Source organism: Motacilla alba, chromosome 3, assembly GCF_015832195.1.
Source record: "Motacilla alba alba isolate MOTALB_02 chromosome 3, Motacilla_alba_V1.0_pri, whole genome shotgun sequence".
Lineage (NCBI taxonomy): Eukaryota > Metazoa > Chordata > Aves > Passeriformes > Motacillidae > Motacilla > Motacilla alba.
Genome location: NC_052018.1, coordinates 40,704,615 through 40,730,379, shown reverse-complemented (window position 1 = coordinate 40,730,379; position 25,765 = coordinate 40,704,615). Strand labels below are relative to the sequence as shown.

At 38.4% G+C, this 25,765-nt stretch overlaps 1 protein-coding gene across 2 annotated transcripts in view; it reads left to right on the top strand.

Moving 5' to 3' along the window:
- The first annotated feature begins 456 nt into the window (after positions 1-456).
- FBXL4 (F-box and leucine rich repeat protein 4) overlaps positions 457-25,765 on the top strand; it is a 53,413-nt gene continuing 28,104 nt past the window's right edge. The window contains exons 1-5 of one of the 2 annotated variants that reach the window (XM_038131647.1): positions 457-581; positions 6,656-6,827; positions 7,417-8,006; positions 16,844-17,189; positions 23,783-24,027. In XM_038131647.1, the coding sequence (XP_037987575.1) occupies positions 7,498-8,006; positions 16,844-17,189; positions 23,783-24,027 (1,100 nt within the window). In that variant the 5' untranslated portion in view covers positions 457-581; positions 6,656-6,827; positions 7,417-7,497. Of the gene's footprint in view, positions 582-643; positions 927-6,655; positions 6,828-7,416; positions 8,007-16,843; positions 17,190-23,782; positions 24,028-25,765 lie in introns of those variants that run through there. The other variant, XM_038131648.1, reaches the window with a different exon arrangement.

Below are 25,765 nucleotides of genomic sequence, written 5' to 3'. Positions count from 1 at the left end.
GGGGCTGTTCAGTCTGGAGAAGAGATGGTTTTGTGGAGACCTCATGGCAACCTTCCAGTATCTAAAGGGGCCGACAGGGAAGCTGCTGAGACTCTGCATCACGAACTGTTGCGATATGACAAGGAGTAATGGATACAAACTGAAAGGGGGGAAATTTATGTTAGGCATCAGGAATAAATTCTTAACTGTGAGGACGGTGAGACACTGGAACAGGTTGCCCAGAGAAGCTGGGGATGCCCCATCCCTGGCACTGTTCAAGGCCCGGTTGGATGGAGCTTTGAGCAACCTGGTCTACTACTACGTCTCCCTACCCATGGCAGTGGGGCTGGGGCTACATGATCTTTAAGGGCCCTTCCAACCCTCGTAACCTATCCCACAGCAAACGCTCCGCGCCCGCTGCCCGCCGGGGCCGCGCAGGCCCGCCCCACGCCGGGGCTCGGGCAGGCGCAGCCGGCGGCCCCGCCCCCGCCGCGCCGCTTCCCCCGGTTCCCGCCCCCGCCGCCCTCCGTGCGCGGGGCTTCCGGCGGCGCCCGGCGCGGCGGCGGCTCCGGCGGCCCGGGCAGCTCCGCCCTCCGGACGGGGTAGGGTGGCGGCGGCGGCGCTGGCGCTGCCGGGCGGGCGCGGGGGGGCCGCAGCGCCGGGCCCTGCAGCAGCTCCGGTGTGGGGCCGGCCCTGCGCGGCGGGTGCGGGCGGCCGCGGGCGTGCGCTCCCCGTCCGCCCGCCCAGGGCAGGCTGGCGGGGCCGGGCCGGGCCGGGCCGGGCCGGTGCTGCTGTCGGGGAGGGGACGCGGAAGGCAGCGGCGGCACCGGGCAGTCCCACCGCACCTGCCCGCCGCTGTCCCTAGGCCTCGGCGGGAGCTGCCCTCCCCCGGGGAAGGGAACTGCCCCTGCCGGTAGAGAGCGCGGGCGCCCAAGGAGTGGGAAGGGGTAGGGATGGGATGGAGCAGGGAGGAGGGGAGGAACAGTGCTGGGACCGGACAAAGCGGGCAGCGCTGGGCACGGGTTGTGCTCTCCCCTCGGGGTCCTCCGCCGCTGCTCGGTCCCTGCAGTGTTCCACACTTACACGGCTTCACGCAGTTGCTCGATCGCAACACGACAGGAAGCAGGATAGGAGCTGAACTAGCGATAGTATTTTATTTTAATTTTGAGGTGTGTACTTTGGGGTGCTTCACTTTTTTTTGTGGATTGTTATTTGCTGCCAGTGCAGGCTGACAAATGGACATCAGTTGGATGTGAACGGACAGGATTAGGACGAGAGAACACAGTCTTAAGCTGTGCCAGGGGAGATTTAGGTTGGCCATGAGGAAGAATTTCTTCACAGAAGGGATGGCTAGACACTGGAATGGGCTGCCCAGGGAGGTGATGGAATCACTGTCCTTGGAGGTGTTTAAGGAAACATGGCACTTAGTGCAGTGGTGTAGGTGGCATGGTGCTTTTAGGTCATAGGTTGAACTTGATGATCTTAGAGGCCTTTTCCAACCCAATTGATTCAGTAATTCTGTGACAGTGGGAGGTACCAACTACATGCCCTAATAGCTGTGATCTGTGCAGTGAGGAAGCAGCTGACCAACGAGTAAATGCTATACAGAGAGGCAGTATGATATCTCGAGAGAAAATTGAAAAGACAAGTAAGACAAATGCACACAAATTTCTTTTTAAAAGTAGTGTGGGGAATTTTTAATTTTTTTCTTTACATGAAGAGTAGAGTTTCACCGCAGCTGGAAGGGTAGTTGGTCAGAATGAAGAGGCATAATTCTGGTAACTTTAGGCTGTTATAAAGGGCTACCTGATGATTTACTCATGTTGAGAAACAATTTTTGTTATCTGAGAAAGCCGCCTCCATAAGACAGGGTGGCCACTTTGAATGTGTACTAGGTGCCAGAGGAACTTTTGTCTCCATTGTATCTCCGTGCTAAACCACACGATGAGTCTGGTCCTAGCAGGAGTGCAGTCAGTGAAGTAATCTGTAGTTCTTGGATTTTGCCTGTTTTGGTGCTCATGAAGGCAACATAAGATTTTAGATAGATAAAATTGCCATGTGTTGCATTTTTTTTCAAACAGTAGAATTATTAGTTAGAAGTGTGTGTGAAGTGGCTTGTTTTAGTGCCAGAATATATTATGGGAAGAAACACAGCAAGTGGGGCCTGAGTTTAAAGTATACTGTAATAGCTTATTAATTTTTAATTAATAATAGCTTCTAGTTTCAACAAGTTGAGTGTAGATGTTGGTATAATCTTGGTAATTAACAGCAAGAGATGCTAACCTGTGGTAAAAGTACTCTGTTTTAGACTGTAATGTAAAGCTCCAGTATTCCCTCTGTGCATTAGTGTACAAAGATAATTAAGAGATTTCCCATTTACTGTCTTTCATCAAAGATACACACATTAAATTGTGTTAATCTTTCTTCAGAGATCATATGAGCCCTTGTTTTTGTCATTTATACATTCTTTGTAATTTGTCAATGATCCTGTTTCTTTTATAGTCAAATGAGGAAAAACTGCTCACTGCTCCCAAATGTGAGATCAGCAAAGCTGGTGTAAACAGGAATTATTACTTCACTGGCTTTAAAAATCAAACCTGGTGTATGTATCACTAGCATGTACAATATTTGCTTCTCTTGAAATAGTACAAACCCTTCTCTATCATGTGCTTTTCCAGGGATGGCTCAGGGATAAAATGTGCCATATTTTTTTTCCCTAAATCTAGTATCTCTTACTTGTTATGTTTTCACAGACATCCTTCATTTTACAGCCCTTTGAAATCTCAAGTATTTTTCTGTGTACTTCCCACTTTTTCTCAGCAGTCTGGTTGGTGAATAGCTCTGTACTGTTTCTGCTTGTATGGGATAAAATTATGGATAATGAGGAGTTGCATTTGCCAAACTAACCAAAATAAATAGGTAGAATCATAGAATATCTTGAGTTGTAAGGGACCCATCAGGATCATCGAGTCCAACTTCTGGCCCTACACAGAACGCTCCAGCAATGCCACTGTGTGCCTGAGAGCATTGTCCAAATGCTTCTTGAACTCGGACTGGACTGGTGCTCTCACCGCTTCTCTGGACAGCCTGCTCCAGTGCCCAGCCATCCTCTGGGTGAAAAACATTTTCCTCATACCCAGTCTAAACCTGCCCTGACTCAGCTTCATGCTGTTTTTTCAAGTACAGTAATCATTAATTGGATGGGTTGCTTCAAAGCTGGAAAATAGATTTGTATACAAAAACTCCCTGTAAAAAGAGGCAAAATTGACTGAAGAGATCTAGTGCTTTTGAATGCTTTAACTTAATTAGTGCCTTTTCTCATGAAATCTGTACAGAAACTGTAAGATATTTTACTTTGTCAAGGTTTTCTGTTCTTGGAAGAAGGAAGCAGTGAATTACAGTCTTAGAAGCCTTTCTGTATGTATAGCATGAAGAAAAGAAGTGTTAGAAAAAGGGAGTTTGCCCATATAATTGAAATAATTATAAATTAAATAATAGCCGTGTAGGAGATTAATAAATTATTATATAATATATGTTATATAATTTTATATTATATATTATAACATATAATTATATATAATATATTATTATATTATATATAATTTATATAAATTAAATAATAGCTGTGTAGAAGATATTAAATAATATGATGGACTCTAAATGCACATTAAATAATGTGATAGACTCTAATATATTTGAAAGAAAACACCTCTTTAAAAAGTTTTATTCCTGGTCTAGTCCAACGTGGTTTTCTGGAGTCCTGTCTGTCATGTAAAAGTGGAGGTAACATTTTGTTAGTCCTCTGAGCTCGTCTGATTTGGGGCCTGTGCAGTCTTGCTCCCCCCTCAAGCCAGCGCTCACACAAGATGGTTTGGGGAGAAGAACAGACTGGTTCTGTTCTTCCAGAACCAAAAGAAAACTGGTTCTGATATTTCATAGCACTGTTTCAGTCCATTTAGTGGTATTGACAGAAAAAAAAAATGTAAAAGAAACAGAAGATGTAGAAGGCTTGGGAGGAGGATAAAAAGACACACAAGAATTAGGCTTTAGTTTAGCATAATTATGCCTGTACAAAAAAAAAATAAATTAATCATATTCAACAGGCCAAAGACCCAGCCAGAGATCAGAAGGCATAGTTGCATGGGCCTAAGTGGGTCTCTGTAAAATAATCAAGCAATTTGAGGGAAGGGGGAGCTTTTGACATAAACTTTGCATGTACAGGAGCTCCAGAGTTGTTTATCTTGATGCTTTGTGTAGACCTGGGTCTGCGTTTTTATCTTTTTTTGCAAAGTTAAATCCTGTTAATTAGAAATCAGCTTGACTTCTGGTAGTTCCTGAAAAAAATCTCTTTGTATCATCTGGCCCTACTGATCTGTATTCAATGTAATTCTTTCACTAGCTTATTATCCTTTAACCTCTGAAGCAATTTTTCATTCGTCTTTTTGACTCCACACAATACTTAATGCTTCTTTTCAAATGCCAGAAGAAGAATTCCTATTTGTATTGTAGTCCTAATGGTTATTTAATCCTTCTTTCATAGTAGTTTTGTCTTACTTGTTATAAGCTACCATATCTGATATTGTTTTTAACTCTTTAAAACTAATTTGCCTCCACTTCTGTTGTTTAGACTAGTAAGTTTACATGAAAGCTTTCTGTTCCTACTTACTTACTTTTGACCCTTTTGACCAATGCCAGCCAAAATTGACGAAGTTGTGTCAGTGTCAAGGATTTCAAATTTTTACAGGTTTTATGAAATTATTAGTTGCTAGAGGGAGAATGACCCAAATTAACATTACTGCTAATGGAAAATCTGCAGCATGGTTTCAGGGTATTTCCTCTCTTAGACCTGGCTTAAACTGCCCAGCTAGCTGGCATACAGCTCTGAACCGTTAGATGGTTTTGCTGCTCTTGGACAAGCTAAGATAAAGAGCACAGCTGGGTTTTACAGCAGTGCCACAAGAGCTGCAGGCTGTGGCCAGAGGAAGTCTGCAGTTTGCAGTGCAGATGTGAAGTTGTGTAGGTTGCATATGTGAGATAAGTGATTCCCACTGATCTTTAAGTACCACAGCTGAATGATTCTTAAAATTGAAATCTGTAAAGCCATATTTTCTGTGGAGCAGCCTTCAAATCATCTTAATCAGTAAAATTTTGAGTTTGAAGGTGATGTATATGCTGATCTAGCCATGATTCCAGGGCTTGATAGCAGAACATTTGTTGAAGTTTAATGTCTGTTGGCATATTCTTTAAATAGATCTTTCTTTTTAAGAGAGGAAAAATCCAGAAGGGGAATGTATTTGTAATCTTTACTTACATCTTACATCAAAGCATCTCTGCAAAATAACTATTTTCAGTTTGGAGTTGTTTCTTTTATTTTTTTTTTCCTTTTAAGGAGGAGAGGTTCAGGGTTTTGCTACTTTATTATTTCCAGTGTCTTTTCTGAAAGGTGGCTCAGGTTGTTTGTGGGAAATGTGGCATTGTTAGTTCTTGGCATTCCAGGGGAGCTTGAAGTAAATATGGCATATTGTCTTATACATTCCCTTCTGCACTGAGTATCAGGAGTAATTCATGTTCTTGACAGCTACATCAGCATGTGAAACTAAACAAAAAGCCAGTCATAGAAGAGGCAAGAGAGTGAGAACTGAGCACTTCATTAGTAAACTTTCTTTCTGTCGTGAGTAAAATGGGCAAGTAGTGCAGCCTGTCCTTATCTGTTGCCACAAGAGCTTTCTTGCTGGAAACGTTCATGCAGAAGAGAGCTGTTTGTGAGTATGGGAACAAGCAACTGACCCAAAACGCATACACTGTGGATCTGTGTACAGACTTAAAAAAATTTCCATTTGTTTAATAGTTTACTCTACTTTAAACCTGGGCTCCCAAAAATGCTATAGTAAGGTCTCACTTGTACCCACTGCAAACATTAAATATGTGGTTTGTCTGCCTGGCAGTGTGAAGCATTTTGTTCATTGTTGCTTGAGGTGTCTTCTGCGATAGAAGGGTCACATCTGTTGGTTCAGAGATTACCACAGTGTGTATCCTGTGGTAAACTAAGCGGCAACTCCAGCACGGGCTGTTGAAGAAACATTTATTCTATTTTGGGACATGCTTAGTCATCCCTGTTTGGCCTCTAATGGGTTACAGGCATTACTCCTTACTCTCTCTTAGTAAAGCTGATGGACAAGTTAATGAGAAGGCCAGTTTGTGAGAAACAGCTTGTGGTGCTGGAGGATGTGAATTCATAGCCCAAATGTGTTGTGTAGTGCCAGTGGAAATTGGAGAATGCACTGCACATTTCGTTGTGTGTTGGTAAAACTCACAGTTTACATCACACAGGTATGGAGCAGCTGCTCAGTATGGGGCAAGCATATGTAAGAGGATCTTTATTAGTAGGGAATATGATATAGCCCTCCTGTGTCCTGTAGACAACATTCAGCTATAAATGTTTCTTCACTGTTGTAAACAGAAAACTTTAGCAAAGTAGCTTACCTTTAATTTAGCTTTTTCTAATTGCTAAACCTGTTTATTTGATTGTTTTATTTGTGTTGGTGTAGGCTGTGTAAACCATATTGTTATCCTTAATTAATAGTGTATTTTGTGTTGGGTTTTTAAAGTATGCAGATCTAGTGCATTTTGTGTTTAACTGAGTTGTTGCTTTAATGAAAATATTTTCTCTTGTCAGAATTAAAATGCTTTCTATGGGGACTTCTGCTTCTGATGCCAGGACTCTTTTGAAGACCTCGTTTATTGCATGGTTTAAAGGAAGATGATGTTGTTAGTGAATTCTGAGCATCCTTTGGAAGGCTGATGACCCTTCTGTTGTTGGTGTGTGCTGTCATGGACAGCTTCAAACGGTAAAGGCAGTATTTTTGTGACTCTCTTTCAGATTAGCGCTCTGATAGAGGAAGCAGTGGGTTAAGTTTAGATTAACAGCCCAAAAGCTCGTTCTTTTCACTCTTAAGACCATTAAGCTTTTTTTAAGAAAGTAAAACCATTCACTGTGTTTTGAAGAAGCTATATCTTCACAATGGGAAGGTGTATCTTCAGATATGGTTTCACAGTTGTTTACAGTGTGGGCCAAATTTAATTTTGTACTTGAATTCATTTTCCTAAGTCACTGCAATTTTTTTTTCTTGTAATAAATCCCTAAAGATAGTGCTTATTTTGACCATTAGCTTTTTGTTGCTTGGGGGCTGGTTTTGGCTAATGTTTTTTCATAGTCTTCTCTTTTTCTAAACAAAAAAGAAGTGTGAAATAAGGTAAAAAGTATAAATGGGAAGCCTCACTTAGTAGCTTCTAACTGAACAATTGTCTTACAATAAAATAGAATAATTTATTAATATTTTAGTAGCAGTACTTTGTTTAAGACGATATTCAAAACAGCACAATTTGCTTTCTAAGAATCCTGTATCTGCTCACTGTTTATTCATTCTGTTTTATCAGCTCTTTTCCAAAACACCACAGGCAGTTAATGCAACTTATAAAGGACTCCTGACTTCTTGCATCTTCCTAAGTCCTATCTAGATGCCACCAGTGTTTCCCATGTTAACAGTTCTGAGCATGTTTTACTACATGTGCCTTCGGCGCCGAGCTAGGACAGCGACGAGAGGAGAAATGAACAGTCGGAGGGCTATTGAATCGAACACCCGAGCCTTACCTATCAACGTTGAAATAGTTCAGTATGCCAAAGAAGTGTTGGATTTCAGCTCTCACTACGGCAGTGAGAACAGCATGTCCTATACCATGTGGAATTTAGCGGGGATTCCCAACGTGTACCCTAGTTCTGGTGACTTTACCCAGACTGCTGTCTTTCGAACTTACGGCACCTGGTGGGATCGCTGCCCGAGCGCTCGGCTGCCTTTCAAGAGGACACCATCCACCTTCTGTAGCCAAGACTATGTGGAACTTGCTTTTGAAGAACCAGTTTATCCCACGGCAGTGCACATTCTGGAAACCTATCACCCTGGAGCTGTAGTCAGGATTTTGGCATGCTCTGCAAATCCTTACTCACAAAATCCACCAGCTGAAGTAAGGTAATTTTTTTCTTCTTTATGCTTTCCTGTAAGATGTTAAATGCTACAAATAGGGCTGTTTAATGAACTTTACTTCAGAGTATTTATCGGTTTTGTATCTGACTAAAATTTTCTTTATTTCTTCATTTTCTTAAAACTGTGGTGACTCATTCTGACAGCAACTTCAGAGATGTAGACTTTTTTAGGAATTAATGCTTGTCCTAATATTAAATTTAATTTATGTAATGATAGTTTTGGTATTGGAATTTTTATGGGCAGTAATTTCTATATCTGTATAAGACACTACTTTTGAAATGGTAGGTTTGAGCTCTTCCTTCAGTAGGAAGAGGAAACTGTGTAAAAGAGGTTGAGGGTTCATGGCTGCTGTATCATCCTGCTTCAAGTAGCCATGGATTCTTTCTTCTGTGCATGCTTTAGGTTGAATGTATAGTACAATTAGGCACTGTAACTATTCATATAGAAATGAAGCTGAAACCAGAAGCACAAAACAGTCAGACAGAAGGTGATACCATTTGTCTGATCTTTATTTTTGGTCTGGTCAGAGGGTGGTGAGCTGCACTTGTTTTTACACTCACTTCATCTAAAAGAAGCAGATTTAATCCTGTTGGTTTTCCTTATATTAGGAAGTCTTGATGAAATTCCAGTTGCAGGATCCAGGAGTGTGGTAACCTGGTAAAGAAAAACACTGTATGTGAGGCAAGAAGCTCTTAGGCGGTGAGGAAATAGGAGTGGAAGGAGAAGGTGAACAGGTCACAGCATGTAGTGGTGAAAAACATTGGGAAAAGCCATCAGTATATGCAGCTGAAGTATTCCATATAAAAAAGAGATTAAATGATACCAAAGATATAAAGGAAGGGAGAGCTGATAGAAGAAATACTTAACAAAATGTGTCCTGTAAAGATTAGTATGCCAGCAAATACTATATTGCTATAAAATACACACTTTGGTGGTATAAGCAGTACTAATGTGGATGTTGGGTGATTTTTTACTGACTTACCTTTTACAGATGGCACTAAAAAGCATATTTTTAGGTCTAACTTATTATCCCTTGCTTTCTAATACTGGGCCATTGATGTTCATTCAAAAACCCTTGGAAAATCAGGTGTCATGGCTTATATTCAAAACTCCCAGTTAATATATTTTGTATGCTTTTGTCATCTGCTGTGGTTAAGTGCAATTGCTTGTTTTACAGATCTAATGAGAATATGATATGTTGTATAGCTCTAAAGTAAACATCTGAATTCAAGGAACAGTGATAGGTCAAAGTAATAATAACAGGCCACCTAACTTTAAAAGTATGAGTGCTTTTGGCACTGTAATACAGAACTTATTTACAGAATGGTATGTGGTGAAGACAGCTTTAAGACTTTCAAATTCAGAACCTAATGTGAAATGACTTCTGGGCAATTACTCTGTGAACTTCCATTTTACTATTTTATTTTGTGATGTAGATCTTATTTCTTTATGGTGAAGCACAGATTGGAGGAAAGCTCAAAAATAGTTAACTGAAGGACCTGTTTAATTAGGTACACAAAAAAAGAGAAATAGAAAATTGTACAGAGAGCTTAAGGGAGATGGAAGTGAAAATACTAATATAAAACTTTGGGTTATGTGCTTTATGACTGCTCTTGAAGTGTGGTCAGAGTGAGAGCTCAGATGCCCTTCTTCATAACAAAAGATGAAGTTTCTGTAGGATCTTGCTTTTTAATTTGTAGGCAAGAATGCCCCCTGTCCTGCCTGCATAGGTTAACATTTCTGATTGGAAATAGGTTGTCTCAGGTGTCCTTGGAAGGAGTAGTTCATGCTGCCTCTTCAATACTTATTAGTCTTGATGCTAGAGAAGTGTTAGAGAGACACTTTTTTCCTGTTTGCTTACCTTTCCTCAGCAGGGCTTGTGTGTTTGGAGCTGCACATTTGATTTGTCTCTTTTCTTCTAAAGGAGGCAAATGTCTTATGCATGGTGTCTTGAAGGGAAGATAAAGGAACCCTTTCTCCACATGAGGGACACAATATTTTTTCTCTGTTCATTTGCTCACCTTTTTGAGAGGAATCTAAAGAGTTGCAAGAGCGCAGTCTCTTTTCTGCCTCTGTTCTTGGTCTCTTGTTTTTACTTCCAAAAATTCTCTGAGATATCAGCTAAAAATTCTTTTTTTGAAGATGGAATGCTGCTCTAATCTCAGGTGATTCCTTGTTTAACTGATGTTTTGGTCTTGAAGCACTGCCATACTATTTTCTTCTGTTAAAAAAGTCCATGGCCTACTTACTCAAAAGGCTCTTAGAACCTTGTTTTCCTCTTCCGACTATTTTGTTACTTTGTTTTTTGATACTTGGTTTATTACCAATGAAACTTTTCAGTGCTACTTTGTTTTATCAGCTGACACTACATGTTTCTGAACATCAGTGTAGAAAGGGCAGGTCGTTAGGAAAATTCTCTTTTGCCAGCTCCTACTTGATATACAAAGAAGGCCAAACTGTCAGTGAAGTCAAAACTTTGCTGTGTACAAAATGTTCTAGGCTACAAGTCTCTTTATGAGGAGCTAGTGTATCACAGTTCTTGTTCAAGGGAATTTTACACACTCTTGTTAAAAATGGCTAACACCCACATACTTGGTCAATGTATTACTCACTCTGTGCTTCAGTTGCATGAAAGAATGGCTCAGGCAGGCGTTCAGAAAATGCTCTTTGGTCATGTTCCTTTGTTACTGGTGCTCTGAATACTGCTATTGCAGCTTTGTATGATGCTGTCTCAGGTGAGCTTTATTCAGTGTCTCTAGAGGTGGGGTCAGATCTTCATGGAATGGGAATAAGCATTTGCTTCTCAGAGGGTTTGTAATTGTTTCTAAGTAATCCTCATGCTTAGAACATGACAGTTAGTTTGACATTTTTTTCATTATGGTTAAACCATCATCCAGCAACTGAAGGATTCTCTGTCCTCTCATATCTTTTGCTGCTTTACACACAAAAGGCATTACGTCATTTTTCTCTACATAAAACAATTTTAAAAAATCATAAATGTCAGAGGAACTGCCATTCTAACACATGGAGACCTTTTGTGCTTTTCATTTATGCCTCTCATATCTTGGCTGGTGAGAAGTGTAGGTGATTCCTTAATTTATACTAACATTCCATGTACAGGTTTGTTATGTTGAATTACCCAAGTGCAGAAAACCCAAGAAAAAATTAATAGTCTGAGATTAGGGATATGTTGTAACATAAAGTCTCAATTTTTATGTGGTGAAGAAATCAATCCCTGTTTTTGATTGTGTCCTGTTGTGATTATTTTATTAGTGTGGCCCTGGGACTTTGTATGGTAGCGCACATTTTGTGTTTGTAGGGTTTGGTGACAATGCTGAGTTGTCACCAAGCTTCAGCCAGTGGAAGAGGCAGAGGTCTACACACATGTGGTGGGGACAAATGCAGCATGAGCTGAATTCAACCAAGAGCGTTTTCTTTGTTTTTCATAGTGTATTAGATTGATGGGTAAGTTATAGCTAGCCTCTGTGATGAGAAAAAATGGATTTTTTTCCTGTTTTTTTCCTCATTTTTTACCCAGAAGACTTACTGTTGATGATTCCTTAGTGACTTCTTCAGTGTTAGCCCTTTAGATACATTTTGATATTCTTAATAGTTAGTTGTTGTTAGTCTTTGTTTAAATGGGAAAGTAAAAAAATAATTGTTTCAGAACCTTTTAAACTTTTTCCTTTTATAAAAATAACTTATGTTTTTAAGTTTGTAATATGAAACAAAAAAGTGGTCCCTATTCTCCTGTTATGATCTTCTAAAATTTGATTTGACTGTTGTTTTTATGTCATGTGTGTTATAGTGATACAGTACATTCATGGGCTTTTATGAAAGCTCAAAATCAGAGATTCCTAAGAAGTCTGGAATCTGTACTTGGGGTAGTATTTCATAGCATATGTCCTTCCTGCAATGCAGTGATTGCTTTTTCAATTATTAGAGATTATCTTGTGATTATTTTTTTCTTGTTTGCTACAGATGTGACACTTATGAGATTTTTTTTTTCTCATGGATGAGACACCATGATCATTTGTCTGGGACCACTTCCATTCTACTTTGTGTATTCCTGTTGTTTATTTCTATTTAATTTGTTTAATTTCATGTCCTTTAGAATTTTACTAGAAAATTGAGCATAGCTCAGTATTTCCAAGCTTAACTGTGTTTGCAGTATGCAAAATTTCTTTCTGTTTCTGAAAGTCTTAAAACCTTTAGAGACAGAAGCTGCTACAAACCAGAGGAGCAAGCTAATGAAGATGGACAAAATAAAAGGCTCCCTCTCTTTCCAATGGGAAATTCATTGTATTTAAACAGCCTGGACAGGGGTCAAAATGTTTTATGGAACCTCTCTCTCCCCCTCCCTCCCCCCTCCCCCTTAAAAAAGGGGAGTGAAACCAGAAAGGCAGAGTACTGAATGTAAAATACCATGAGTTCTTACTTGTAGAGAGTGGCGTTCAGATGGTTCTTTCACTCTACCTTTTATTCCCTAAGAATCTCAGATGAAAACACCCAAAACACTGCTGATAGCTTCAACACATTAGAGTGTGATAAGGAACCTTCGGGCCTGTATCTCACCTATCTTGTGTGTTACTTGTGTAACACACAAGTTCTAGACATTTGCATCCTTACTCAAAACTTGTTTTGACATCTTCAGGCAAACAGCTTTTTCTTGTTTCGATGCCTGTCATAGAAAAATGAATTCTGAGTTTGTGGAATACAGTCATTTTTGAGAAACTTCTAAAAAGCTTATGTAGACAGAGCAGTTACTTGAAGTACCTTTTGCTGTTTTAAATGTCCTGAGTATTCTTGAAGTCCTGTCTGCTGTCTCTGGTGTTTCAGAATTGAACTCTTGCTAGAAATGAAAATTTGCTTCATATTTTCTCATAATAATTAGACTGCTTTGAACTCTGCTTATCAGCTTAATCTGAGTGCTTCTTAAATTGTGCTCATGATCTTCCCAGTCTTCCCTGTCTTTTGTGTTTATGAGCTCACAGCTGAGGTCAGGAGTACACTTTCCAGGTTGGTTTGAGCTAGTGTGCTGAAGCATCCCTGGCATGTTTGCAGGCAGGAGATGTTTTCTCCTAGGTAATCTACAGATTTCTGCTGTGCAGTTGCTTGGCTAAGAGCAGCATGTGATTATAATTGCTGCACAAGTTGCATTTTCATCAAAGGTGTGGTTATATTCTCTAAGATTCCATGTGTTCTCCTTGTTGGTCTATCTGGAACTCTCCCTTCTATTGGCTTTTAACTCAGCTATTAGTTTCTTGAGGCAAGGCATTTATTGGATTGCTTGTAGTGCTTTTTTTACTTTCTACACCTATCTCAATTTGACAATACAAGAAACCTCAGCAATTGCAAGCAAAGTTTAATCTTGTACTGCTGGAGAGAAATCTGATTACTTTTCCTAAAGCCCCTTTTTCAAAGACTCTCTGTTATTACATATATTTCTTCAGAAGTGACCAGGTCTGCTCAGGCATCATCTTAACCATTAAAAACCTTTCCAACAACATTAGGTCAACAAAAAATTAGGCAAGCTTTAAATATGTGCTGTCATTTGACACAGACCTTCCAAGTATGATTCTCAGCCTAGAAATCACTAGACTGTATTTTTCTTCATGATAAAGGAAGAAGGATGGATTTTTTTTTTTTTTTTTTTTTTTTTACCATATAGGTGTATGAAGTCTTTAGTATCAGAGAAAATTGAGTTCCCATCTGTCTTCATGAGACAGAGAGAAATTTAATGGGAAAACTGAGTCCATTGCTGAATGGAGAAACTCATTTAATGCCCTCCTTTTCTTCAATTACTAGAGAAAATACAGATGTTGCTGACTCTTATTCAGGCTCTGCCTGGCACTCCTTGCTGGAAAGACTGAGGCTTTCTAGCACATTGCTGATGAAACCTTCTTATCAAACATTCTCAGTGTGACATCTTTGATCAGCTGTTACTATGTATTTGCAAGACTGGAGGACAAACAATGTACTACCTGAATTCATTTGATTCTACTTGATTTTTTGAGAGCTACTTAATTAACTCAGGGTGTGGGGCAGGCAGAAATCCTTTGACTTCTTTAAAGGTATTTATTTGGATTCAGTTTCTCTTTGTTTTGGGTTAAATAGCTTATTGAATATTGTAAGCTTGAAACAGATGCAGGCGACCTTCCTAGGGAAACTGATTTTGATACATAGTCCTGGTTTGACGATGACTGTAAAAATGCCTTTCTTATGAAGGATTTTTAGGGAGATTACCATAACAAAAGAATGTTCCAGAACAGAAGAATTAAATTCTTTCTGAAGTCTCTTGGAAATTTAGACTTTTTTGATCCCGTGGTGAATTCTTCACTTGCATTCTGATTACCTGCAACCTCTTTAAATGAGACAGTGGTGATCCTGGAGGAGAGATGACTTCCACTTGTAGTAATGGGGTAAGAGCATGGGAAGGATTTACCATGCCTACACATGGGAAAGATTTGCCAGCCCTGACTCAGAGCAATTGCTGTTGCCTGCTGTTGTTTGTGGTGCCACCAAGGCAGAGAACATCATCAAATCAACCTGATAGAATTGAGTTTTTCCAGACAAACCAAGAGCTATCTTCTTTGAAGTTAGATTGGTGGGCTGTTGATGAGAAGTAAACAGTATGACAAGGACAGTGGAAAATTGTTGCTGTTTTTTTGTTGTTCATCAGCATGTGGTATGCAATGTGGAGCTTCACAAGATTGTGGAATCATGCTACGTGTCTGCCATTTTATCTAGTTTATTACAAAGACTGGAAACTGGCTACTGCTACTGCCTACTGCGCTGCAATTTGATGAGCCCAGATCTCCACATACTTTTTTTTTTTTTTTGAGAGCTCTGCTGCTGCTAGATAATCTTCTATCCAGGGTCCAAAAGGAGAAGTCAATAACAGACCTGTTCTGCTAAAAGTTGATGGTCCAGTGTGTGTTAGATTAGTGAAAAAATAGCCTTTGAGTTTCCCTAAGGATGCTTTGAGTGGGTACATGGAAGTGTCTAAGCAAAATGTCAGATGGTGATCTGGATGTGTTCAAGGAAGGTCATGTGCCTTGCCAGCACTAAGTATTTGCTTAGAGAATCGACCTATGTGAGAGGGTGTGACAGTGGGACTGCAGCTGTTACTTTGCCATGAGTAGACATTCATTTTGTAAATTAATGAAATCTTTTCTTAATACTATGTCTCTCTTATGAAAACTGTTAATTTTAAGGTAGAGCTGTCCACTCTCCTATGTTAGTACTTTGATGTGCCATATGCTCACTACTCTTGTATGTTTGTTTTTAGTTCATGTCGTTTTTGGGTTTTTTTCCCTTTGGACATAAGAGTTCTGCAAGTCTCCCATTCTACTATAAGGTACTTGGAGAACAGCATGATGTAGGAGAGGAATGTTTATCTGTGCATACCTAAAAATGTTCATTGTGAAATGGAAGTTATGGCAAATATGGATTTATTTTCTTGATTTTCCTACTAGCAAATACCAAATTTCTAAACCTTACTTACATTGTGTGCAGTGTTTTAATGAAAATCCCTGCATTTGTTTTGCTGTCTGTTATGATGGAAAAAGTTAAAGCAGTTGTTTCTGTTGTAAGTTCAAAGTAGTGGTATCTGGTAGGGGAAGCCAAGATGCTGAGGTACCAAGGAGCAGATAGAGTGCTTCTGAGATTCATGTGGCAGGACAAGAAGTCTGAGAGAAATCCTTGCAGCTGGGACTAGGCTGATCAGAAATAGATGGTGTGCATGTGAAAGTGTCGGGATTAGTATCAAGGTAAGCATGTTGTCAAAGGGAGTAGCAGTAGTAATTGCTGGAGGCTTTCTTCTTTAGGAATTAACTAGACTTGAGAGAGGAAAAACATGGACGTAAGTGGCTGAGGGATCTCCTCACTAAGTGAAGACCTATGCAGATGTAAAAGAGCATGGTTGTGTTTTTCAGGCCTGTAGGCAAGTTTGGGAGTGCTGAAGATCTAAGGAATGTAAGACCTGGTTCCTTCAGATTACTCAGTTGGCAGTAGGTTTCCCTGTCACTTCGAGGGGATCTGGGGTCTGTGTGTGAAACTAAGGATGTATATGTATGGTAGTTCTGTGCATGCCTTGAACTTCTGTCTGTCACTGGACCAAAGAGGAGAAAGGCTTTTCAGTTCAGCAGTTTGGAAATTCTGGCATCTTTTGCAAAGGATCCTTTCAAAAATGACTTGAAGTTTCTGCTTTATTTGCTAATTTGTCAGTGAATTACTTCTAAAATGAACATTTTGCTTGCCTAGGCAGACAAAGTAAAATTTAATATTTTTTTTTAGTTATCTGTAATACTGTAATTTGGACAGGCTTGATATTAAAGAGTCTGAGTGGTAGGGGTTTTTTCTTTCGTTTTGTAGGAAATAATGGATCAGATAGGTCAGATGACTCTCTCTGGGTTACATGGCAAGCCTGTTCCTTGTGTACTTACACTAACTTGCCATCATTGTGAAGACATCAGCAATCCATTTGTTTCGATTACCTTACCTGAGAGTTGTTAGAAAAACTTGGGCACAGATAACGCTAACACAAGTGACTATGAGTCTACAGCTTGTTTTGTTATTCAGTGGAGAAAATACGCTATGGTCATGAATTAGTGTGAGTTTAACAGGAGTTAGTTTCATCCATGGGATATTTATCAAACCTAGGGAAAACATAAGTATCATAAATCATCTTTTCAGCCATTTTTCTTGTTTGTTAAATACTTCTGACAGATGATGTTGCCCTCTTACTGTGCTCAGGAATTGCTTTAGTAACTTTGATTTTAATTCCTGTACTGTATGTGTGTATTTTTTTTTTTCCACAGATGGGAAATACTTTGGTCTGAGGCACCTACAAAGGTGAATGGTCCTCAGGCTCGGCAGTTCACACCTTGTATCAAACAGATAAACTTTCCCACAAACTTAATCCGACTGGAAGTGAACAGCTCCCTTCTGGACTATTACACTGAATTGGATGCAGTAGTACTACACGGTGTGAAAGAGAGGCCTGTGCTTTCACTTAAGACTTCAATGATTGATATGAATGATATAGATGAAGATGAGGATGAAGAAAAATTCGCCTGTGGAATGGACACCCTTAATAAACAGTTCAGCATTGTTACCCTCAGGGAATGGCCAACTAATGGATATTTTGATAAACTGCCTTATGAGGTAAGAAAAGTATGTTTACACTCAACCATTGTCTTTATCTTGATCGTTAAGGGTGCAAAGGTGCTTTACAGAGTATTGGTCAGGATTGTTGTTTTTTCTCAGTTCTTTGCATTCCTTGTGAATCTCCTGCATTTACTGTATAGGTATGGCTGAATTCTGTAAGTCTGTCTGCTTCCATAGGTGGATGTTAGGTATTGCATAGTTATTGCGCTCTTACTTCTCAAGAATCTGTGCATTCACACACAGTTTTTACACCACTTGTTCTAGCCTTGAATTTTGAGCTCTAGAACTTACAAGCTTTTATCAGTTTTCTGGTAGATTTTTAGTCCTCATGCTTGATAAAGAAAATATACAGAAGGGAGATGAAAAGATTCTGTCAACATCTGGAAGTAGAAAGAGTTTGCAATAAGCTAAAAGTTTGTTTTCCTGTTTTCTCTGTTACAAAACTGACAGAGCTTTGTTCTTGAAAGTGCCATAATATTTTTGTATTATTATTAAATGACCTTTTCCCATCCAGCTAAATTTTAAATTGTGGTGCAGGTAAAATATGTTATAGCTGGACTTCTACACACTGTCTTCTTTTTATGCTTGCTACTTTTTATTCTGTCACTAGCACAGAGAATAGTTGTGAATAAACTCCTTTCAGCTCCCCTGGCAGCACAATGGTTGCAAATGTGCTCAGAGTCTGTAGATGAGTATTTTCTTTCCTCTAATTTCCAGTATAATGAAATTGTGGAGTGTGATTGCTGAATACCATGTGCAGGCCAGGCAATTCTCAGCGGGATACAGCTATTTATGGAGGCTGGTACCCTGATTGGAGTGAGAATTGAGAGATGAAACAGTTATCTTCACCTCTCCTGGAGTAAACTGTCAGCACAGCATGGAAAGTAGCCTTTACTTGCTGGTCAGACTTGGGCAGAGACAAGATTGTTCCTGCTCTTCAGTGTGCTGCAGTCTGGCAGAGGCAGCAAGTGTTCATTCAGTGTGGTAACTCAACAAATGCTCAGAGTGCTTGTGGCTTGAGCCAGACTTGCTTTTTAAAGGGAAGGTGAGGTGTGCTGCCAGGGATTGAAGGGTGCTTGCAGAAATGCCCGATCTAATCAAATAGTATTTTGGTCTTAACACATCTTTTGACTCTTAAGTACCCCAGTTTGACACAAGAAAGCCGTGGTTGGGTAACCGTGTGCCCTAGCAGCCTGCAGAAGTTTGCTTTGCTTGTAAAGAGGAAAGAGAAAGGAAGAGAATGTAACAACTCTTACTGTCTTGAAACTTCTCTTGAAACCAAACCTCTTGGTTTGGTTTGAGGTTCTTTTTTTTTTTTTTTTTTGATGCAATAATGGAATAATAAATAAGGAAACTAATTTTATCATGAGTTAGCTCTAGTGGTGTTAGGTTGGTTGGTTGTTTTTTTCCCCAGAGTACACATGGTGTTTAATGTATTTTACTGTTGATGCTTGCATGGCAGTACTGAAAGAAAGTACTTTGTATAATTGTTTGAAAGTTTGAAAACATGTTGGTTTTAGTAATTCAAGGAAATTAATTGTAGATAAAACTTCATTTAAATGTAGGAATTTTTCTTGTTTGAAAGGGCTGGATAAATTGATTTGTAATATACTAGAATATCAGAGAGATTGATTAATCTCTTTTCTTTCCTACATAATCATAGGGTCATGAAGGTTGCAAAAGACCTCCAAGATCATTGAATCAAACCACAAATGGTTGATTGCACATATTAAAATTTTAATTTAGGAAGTATTTGTGTAGTCTTGTTTCTCCTATGAACTTCTGTCTCCATGTACTTTATTTTGTTTTTCTGCTCTCCTTTTTGTCTACCAGCTTCCTTTTTTATCCATTTTTTAACATGTTTGGTTTCATGAATAAATTTATATGGTCTGTCAGTACCAAGAACATCTTTTTTTCTTCTGCCTTGGTTTAAAGAAACTGAAAATATGGGTGGAATATTTGTCAGAAAACTATAAAAGACTATACTGGTTTTGTGACAGCAGAAATCCCAGTTTCCTACTTTCTAGTCCAGCTGGAAGGGTTGGGCATCAGAACAACAAAAATGTTGTACTTGATGGTGTGACAGTTTTTTATCACATTGGATATGGAAGCAGCACTCTACAGGCTCTGTTTAAGACTGACAAATGTCATCTTTTTAGGGGAAGTGTTCAAACTGTGGATGAAGTAAGGCAATTGCTGACTCCTTCTGTTTTGATTGATACATTACATGAAAAATTGTACCTTTTCTCTAGGTCTGTATTGATTGTCAATGTGTAACTGTCCCAAGTTTTCATAAACATGCCTGTTCCTTATTTGAGCTACGTGAAGCTTTTTCATACTATCCTCTGTAATTCACAAAATATACAAGCTGAGTGGGTTTTGCTAAGTAGGCAGCAATTCCTCCAGCCTTTTTTTTTTTGGCCTTTGTATTTCTCAAACTTCCATTTCTGAACTATCCTTTCATAGGATATGTTGTTCCTCAAAATGGCATTAGGAATGGTTTGCTGCAGTATAAACTCCAAAGACATTTTAGGATTGCTCCTGTCTTAAAAAGAGAAAAATGCTCAGCTTCCCAGGGCACAGACTTCTGTAGAAGAAACTGTAAATTTTTACATGACCTAGTGAGAGAATTTTCCTTCCCTAACCTCGGATGGTGTTAACCAGCTGTTAATTAGCTGTGAAGTACTTGTACTGTCTGTGATCTCTTCTCCAGAACTACCCTAAAATTGAGTAAGGAGTTTAGAGAAAAGATTTCATGTCCTTGTCTTCCTTCCCAGTTCATTGACCATCTTGTGCTGCTTGTAAAGTGGAAGGAGCAAGGCCTTAGTCTTAGTTGGCTTTGCAGGAATACTTGAGGCCTGAAGGCCTGAACAAATTCAAAGCTTTTGGTAAAGCTTAGGAATACCTGCCTCAGCATCCATGTTGTGCGGTTTGAGACTCACCAAGATGTGCTGGCTGCTAAAAACTCAGCTTATTTGTCTCCAGGGAGGAGAGTCGGAAGACTCTGTATGCTCCAGTCCAAAATATATTTTTTGTAAAAATTTTGGTATAGAAAGATATAAATGACATCTTTGTCATTCCTTGAAGCTGATTTTTTCAAAATCTGCCTACAAGCTTTATGAGCTGTTCGTGTCTGCTGGTGTTCACATGCACTAATAAATGTGTGTGTTTTTGCTGGTGCAAGTCATACTGTGTGGAACCAGGGATGTGTGTTTTCTTAAACTATGCTGAGAAATGTCAAAAGCTCTAGGATACCATCTTCTTCATGTCTTCTCTTTGTCTCTTTGTGCACATATCCTTTGTCCTTTACCTGAGCATGTTTTAATATCAGTTCTAATTAAATGGATTCTAAGTTGTAGCAGCTCTAGCTGCAAGAGTCAAAAAATTGCAAGCTATTAATTTGTCTGTTTCTGAATGAGTGGTTTGCATAGGCAAATGTATTTTTTTATTGGAAACCCATTTCATCTTTGTGTGGAAGAACTGAAAAAGGAAATTTGTAGAAAGTATGAGTATTGTAGGTTTGACAAGCATCCAGACATTATTTTCTGACAAAACCAAGGTGTGTGTTACTGTACTCTAGCCAGAGAAAGTATTTTATGAGTACAAATGGTTGTTGCTTGCTGGTTTGCAACAAAAAAGCTTAAAAAGACAGAGAAACTTCTGATTCAGTAAGTATAATTAGAAACTACACTGTTGGTGAAGTTTTGCCCCCTGTACCAGGGAGTGGAAATTCTGTGTGGGCTTGTAGGCACAATTTGCAGTGAGTTAAAAGCTTCATTTTTTTTTTAATTTAAGATGTTATATTTTTTTATTTGGTAGTTCAAAAAATATGCCAGGTTTAAAGTTGTCATGTGCCATGTTTTCCCTGGAAATGGGAGAGGAAGTAGTCTTGTACTCTTTGTCCATCATAGCCTAAAAGGGCAATCAATTGCTGTATAAATTATATTTTGTTTTCTTTTATTTCTTTTCCAATAAACTTTGTTTTTACTGATTGATTTATAAGAAAGTGTAAAATAATAATGATTGTCATAATTATTCATGAAATCACAGTAAAAACTGTTGTTTGTGAGAAACTGCATTATGAAATTAGCTTTCAAAGCAGATACACATTTCTGTAGCATTCTTGGAATCACCACGAACACAGCATAGCACAGTACAGCACATCGTGTCACATACTCATTATGATATCAAATTGTACTTTATGCTAGAGTACACAGACACTAAAAGTGTGTTCCTGACAGAGACCAGGCTCCAGGCTAATGGTGATTAATGTTTATTAGCCTGTACTTTTTGAACCTGTTATTTTTGTTTAATCAAAAGCCAGGAAAAAGCACTTTATAATATCATAGGAGTGACATTTCATTGTAAGTTTTCATTGTATATATTATGAAGTAGCACAATTTCAGTAGAAAATAAAGCAGATTTTTTTTGGATTGAGAAGTGGGCAATTCCACCTCAGGTGTGGAAATGTATCTTGTGTGTTACAAAATACTCATTGAAGTCATCAATTAGTGTAAATGGACATTGTTCAGTCATTTGTAATTTCATTCACCATTCTCTGTATTGCTCAGAAGTTACAAAACTTTTTTCTCATTGAATGAAATTCGTATTATTTTGCTTTTATCAGATATTATGTCACATTAATTGTAGACATAAATTCTGCAAATTGTGCAGCCTCTGCTGAGCTTTCAGCTCTATAAAACTTAGCAAGTAACCATGGGAGAAAAAGCAGAGGGAAAAGGTATTAATAAAATAGATATTTAGCTGACTTACGTAGTGTGGACTAGCTGAAAGTTTGCAAAAATCAAGATATTAACTTGAGATTATGTCTTTGTTAGCTCCTAGTTATTTTGGACATTGTAGGTTTCAAAATGTCAACAGGTTCCTAAATGTCAGTTTGGGTGCAAATTTTGCTGATTATAATATAACTGTAGCTATTATGTGTGCATGTATTTTTTTTAATATGCACATATGTGTATGTATATCTACGCTGTTACATTGAAATATCTGTGCTGGTCCTCTGCATCAGTCTGAGTTCCAGACCTGCAGAGACACAAGCCTGGGCTGTTTTTAGGGGAAAGGACAAGCAAGGAGAAGAGAAAGTGAAAGGCTTGAAACCAAGTATGAAAGCAACTGGAGTATATCAAACACTGTATTTTTGCATTGGAGTTAAACTAAAATGTTTTAAGATACATAGATCTTGTTGGAAATCTAAATACTAAATCTGGAGCTGAGTAGGAAGTAACATTTTCCATTTTGCAGGAAGTTGAATTGTTTTGTTGTTCCAAAAATGAAGGGGGGAGGAGGGGAGGTGGAAAGTAGCTGCATAATGAAGTGGTGCATTAGAAGTACAATCTGCTTGGATCTCACAAAAAGCTCCATTTTCATTTTACGTCACGGATTTTATTCTGATTTTTTGCGGATTTGCCTTATGAATCTTTCTAAGACATTAAAATGAAACATGTTGATATTTTGAAAGGACCACAGGATTCTCTTCCATTAGAATTTATTTGTGAGTTGTAGTTTTTTTTAATTTACACTGATTCATTTCAGTGAGTTACTGTTTCCCACTCTGCTTGAAAACAGTCAATTTAAGTTACATAACTTGAGTGCAGGTACTTACATCTGCAAGAGACAGCTCTGCTAAAGTAAACATTAATTTTTAGATTTCATTTTTCAAGTGCATCTTCTCTCAGTTCCTAAGCTAAAGGAGATTTCTTTATTTTGTTGGGAGTTTTTATTTCCTAAAGAGAGTATTTATGTCTGTGTGCGTGTTGATCGTTCCTTGGAAAGGAAAACAGAGTGTGATAGGAGAGAAGGGATATTTCTTAGTTTCTGAGTGTGACGTAAGCTATTACAAAAACTGTTACAGTGATGCTAGTCAGAAAGGCTGGCGATTATTCTGAAGCTGAGATGGTTCAACTGATACAATTTAAAAGGGGTCTTGCCATTCAGATTTCACTCTGGTGTAGAACAAAAATGCTCCTAAAGTATTACAGCAAGGAGGAGATCATAAAAGGAGATCTGATTATGTTGAATTTTTTACCCGGTTGCATAGTCCAGAGGAGAGAATATAAGATAGAAGACAAAACACTGATTTTTAAAGCAGGGAGAAGAAGAGTAAACCTGAAATTGGTTTAGGGTGTGAGGAAACTGGGATGTGGTATAGTTTTTCCATGTACTTTGCAAATATCTCCCATCTTAAAAACCAAATACAGAGAAGAAGGAGGATGCCAGTTCTGTGTTCTGTTCAATGAAAGAGCAGACTTAGTGAAAGGAAATATATAAACATAGTGTTTACGTATGTATCACTGTTTAAATTAGCATGGGTAAAGAAACTTTTTATTTGAAAGCTTCCTGTCACTTTCATATGCTGATCTTTTTCCTTTCGTGTTTAGCATGTTGTCAAATTAAAAAGGCAGGGCAGTTCTATTTAATAGTTAATCGATTTATTTGAGAAGTTACTTTAATGTAAAAGGTTTTACTTTCCTTGAAGTTAGAACGCATTTTCTTATTCCTTTGCAGTTTTTTCTTAATCTTTTAAGTGCTATATGACCATCTGTGACTTTTTTTCCCTGTTTTTAATATAGCTCATCCAGTTGATTTTGAGTCACCTTACAGTACCAGACCTGTGTAGACTAGCACAAACTTGTAAGCTACTGTATCAACATTGCTGTGACCCTCTACAGTACATTCATCTCAGTTTACAACCTTACTGGGCAAGGATTAATGACACATCCCTGGAGTACCTACAGTCTCGCTGCACTCTCATCCAGTGGCTGAATTTATCTTGGACTGGAAACAGGGGAGCCATCTCTGTTTCTGGATTTAGCAGGTCAGTGTTAAATGTACAGAAATGTTTTGACAAGCTCTGTTTGCAGAGCTGCTGCACGGTAGTTTCACTAAGTATTTGAAACTTTATTAAAAAGCAGAAAATGTATTGGATTTACTGTAAAGGGTGTGATTGTTATGATGTAGAAAAAAAGGAACAGCTAAAACAGTAGGAGATACTAAATATAGCAGCAGAAGTCCATAGCAGTCTGTAGAGTCTGCATGTTCCAAGCTGCTTGTGACTGAAAGGCTTCTTCCAGAGGGAGCAGTGTTTTGCTTTCTTCTGGGCTTCTAAAACACTCCGCTAGAACTGAGCTATCAAAAATCCATCTCGCAAGGAAAATGTTTGTGGTTGTTGTTGTACAGATGAGTCATCAGTAGGACTGTATTAGAATGGCTGCAGTAATAAACTGATTGCATGCTCACATGGTATGAGCCAAGTAATCACTGGAGCCCAATGTAAATGCAAATATTTTCATAAAAATGATTTAAAACATTAGCCCTGTTGGAAAACAGGGGGGTTGCATGTGCATATTCCAATGACCTGAAAATATGACTCTGGTGTAGGTCATTAAAATAGCAAATTTGCTGGGATTCTTCTCTGTATAACAGCCATGTTCTCTGCTTTCTTAAGATATCATTTCTTGCTTCTTTGCTCATTTGCATTAGTTAAACAGCTTCTATCAATGCATTTCATTTAAGCAAAAGTTGTTGCTTCAACTAAGGGGTAATCAGCAATGGCAGGTGAAAGCAGAAATTGACTGACAAGAAACAGAAATGTTTAATATATCTGAAAAAGTTGTCTTAACTCTCATTTGTTTTCTGAATAAAAAGGTTAACTCAAGTGTGCAGACATTTTCTTTCCTTTCGTGCCTAAGTTCCTTACCTGAGGAAGTAAAATATTTTGAAGAAATATTTTGTCAAGATGGGAATGTCTCTTCTGTTTTTCCAGACCCTCCAGTATAATGCAAGAATCCTATGCCTTTTTTGTGCTTATTGGTAGGGAAAAAAAACCAGACATCGGCTAGTTGTTGGATTGGGTACAAAAATTTCTCCTAAATTTGGATTTCGTGTTAGATACTTTATGCAGAGGATAAATATGCAAGCTTTAATTGAGAATTCAACTCTGAAATCATGAAGTGCCTGCTTTCTGATGCTTAGCTATTAAGTCTGTCTTTTGAAAACTTAACATATGTGAATCTTTGTGGCAAGTTTTTTTATTTCCATGATTTTTTTTTTTTTTTAGTATACAGTACTGCGAAAAATCTTTGTAGTCTTGGAAGAAATTATTGCCAGATTCAGAGAGTTGTAAACTTTACAGTTCTGGCATTTCTGATTTCCACTTAGTTGAAAATTACTTTATTATTACTATTTTTTTTTCTTCAGTGCTGAATTACTAGTAACATGTATGTGTATAGAATGTTTTAAATAATAAATATTCATTATTTGTCTATTAATAATCTGCGAGTAAATGTTTTCTGTTTCTTATAAGGGATTATATTTATTTGTAAGAAATGAGGAAAAATTTGACATGGTTACAATTTTGAAATTAGCTTTAGGAAAAAGTGTTCCTTGGAAGAGAGGGATGCAGTCTGGGAATGGCAGATGCAGTTCAATCATACATTTTAGAAACAAAGTTATAAGCTAAATAATTTGTATGTCTAAACTGTGCTTATCATTTTCCCTTCTGAAACAGAAATTCTCCACTGTAACTAGGTATAATTTTAAACTTTTTTCTATTC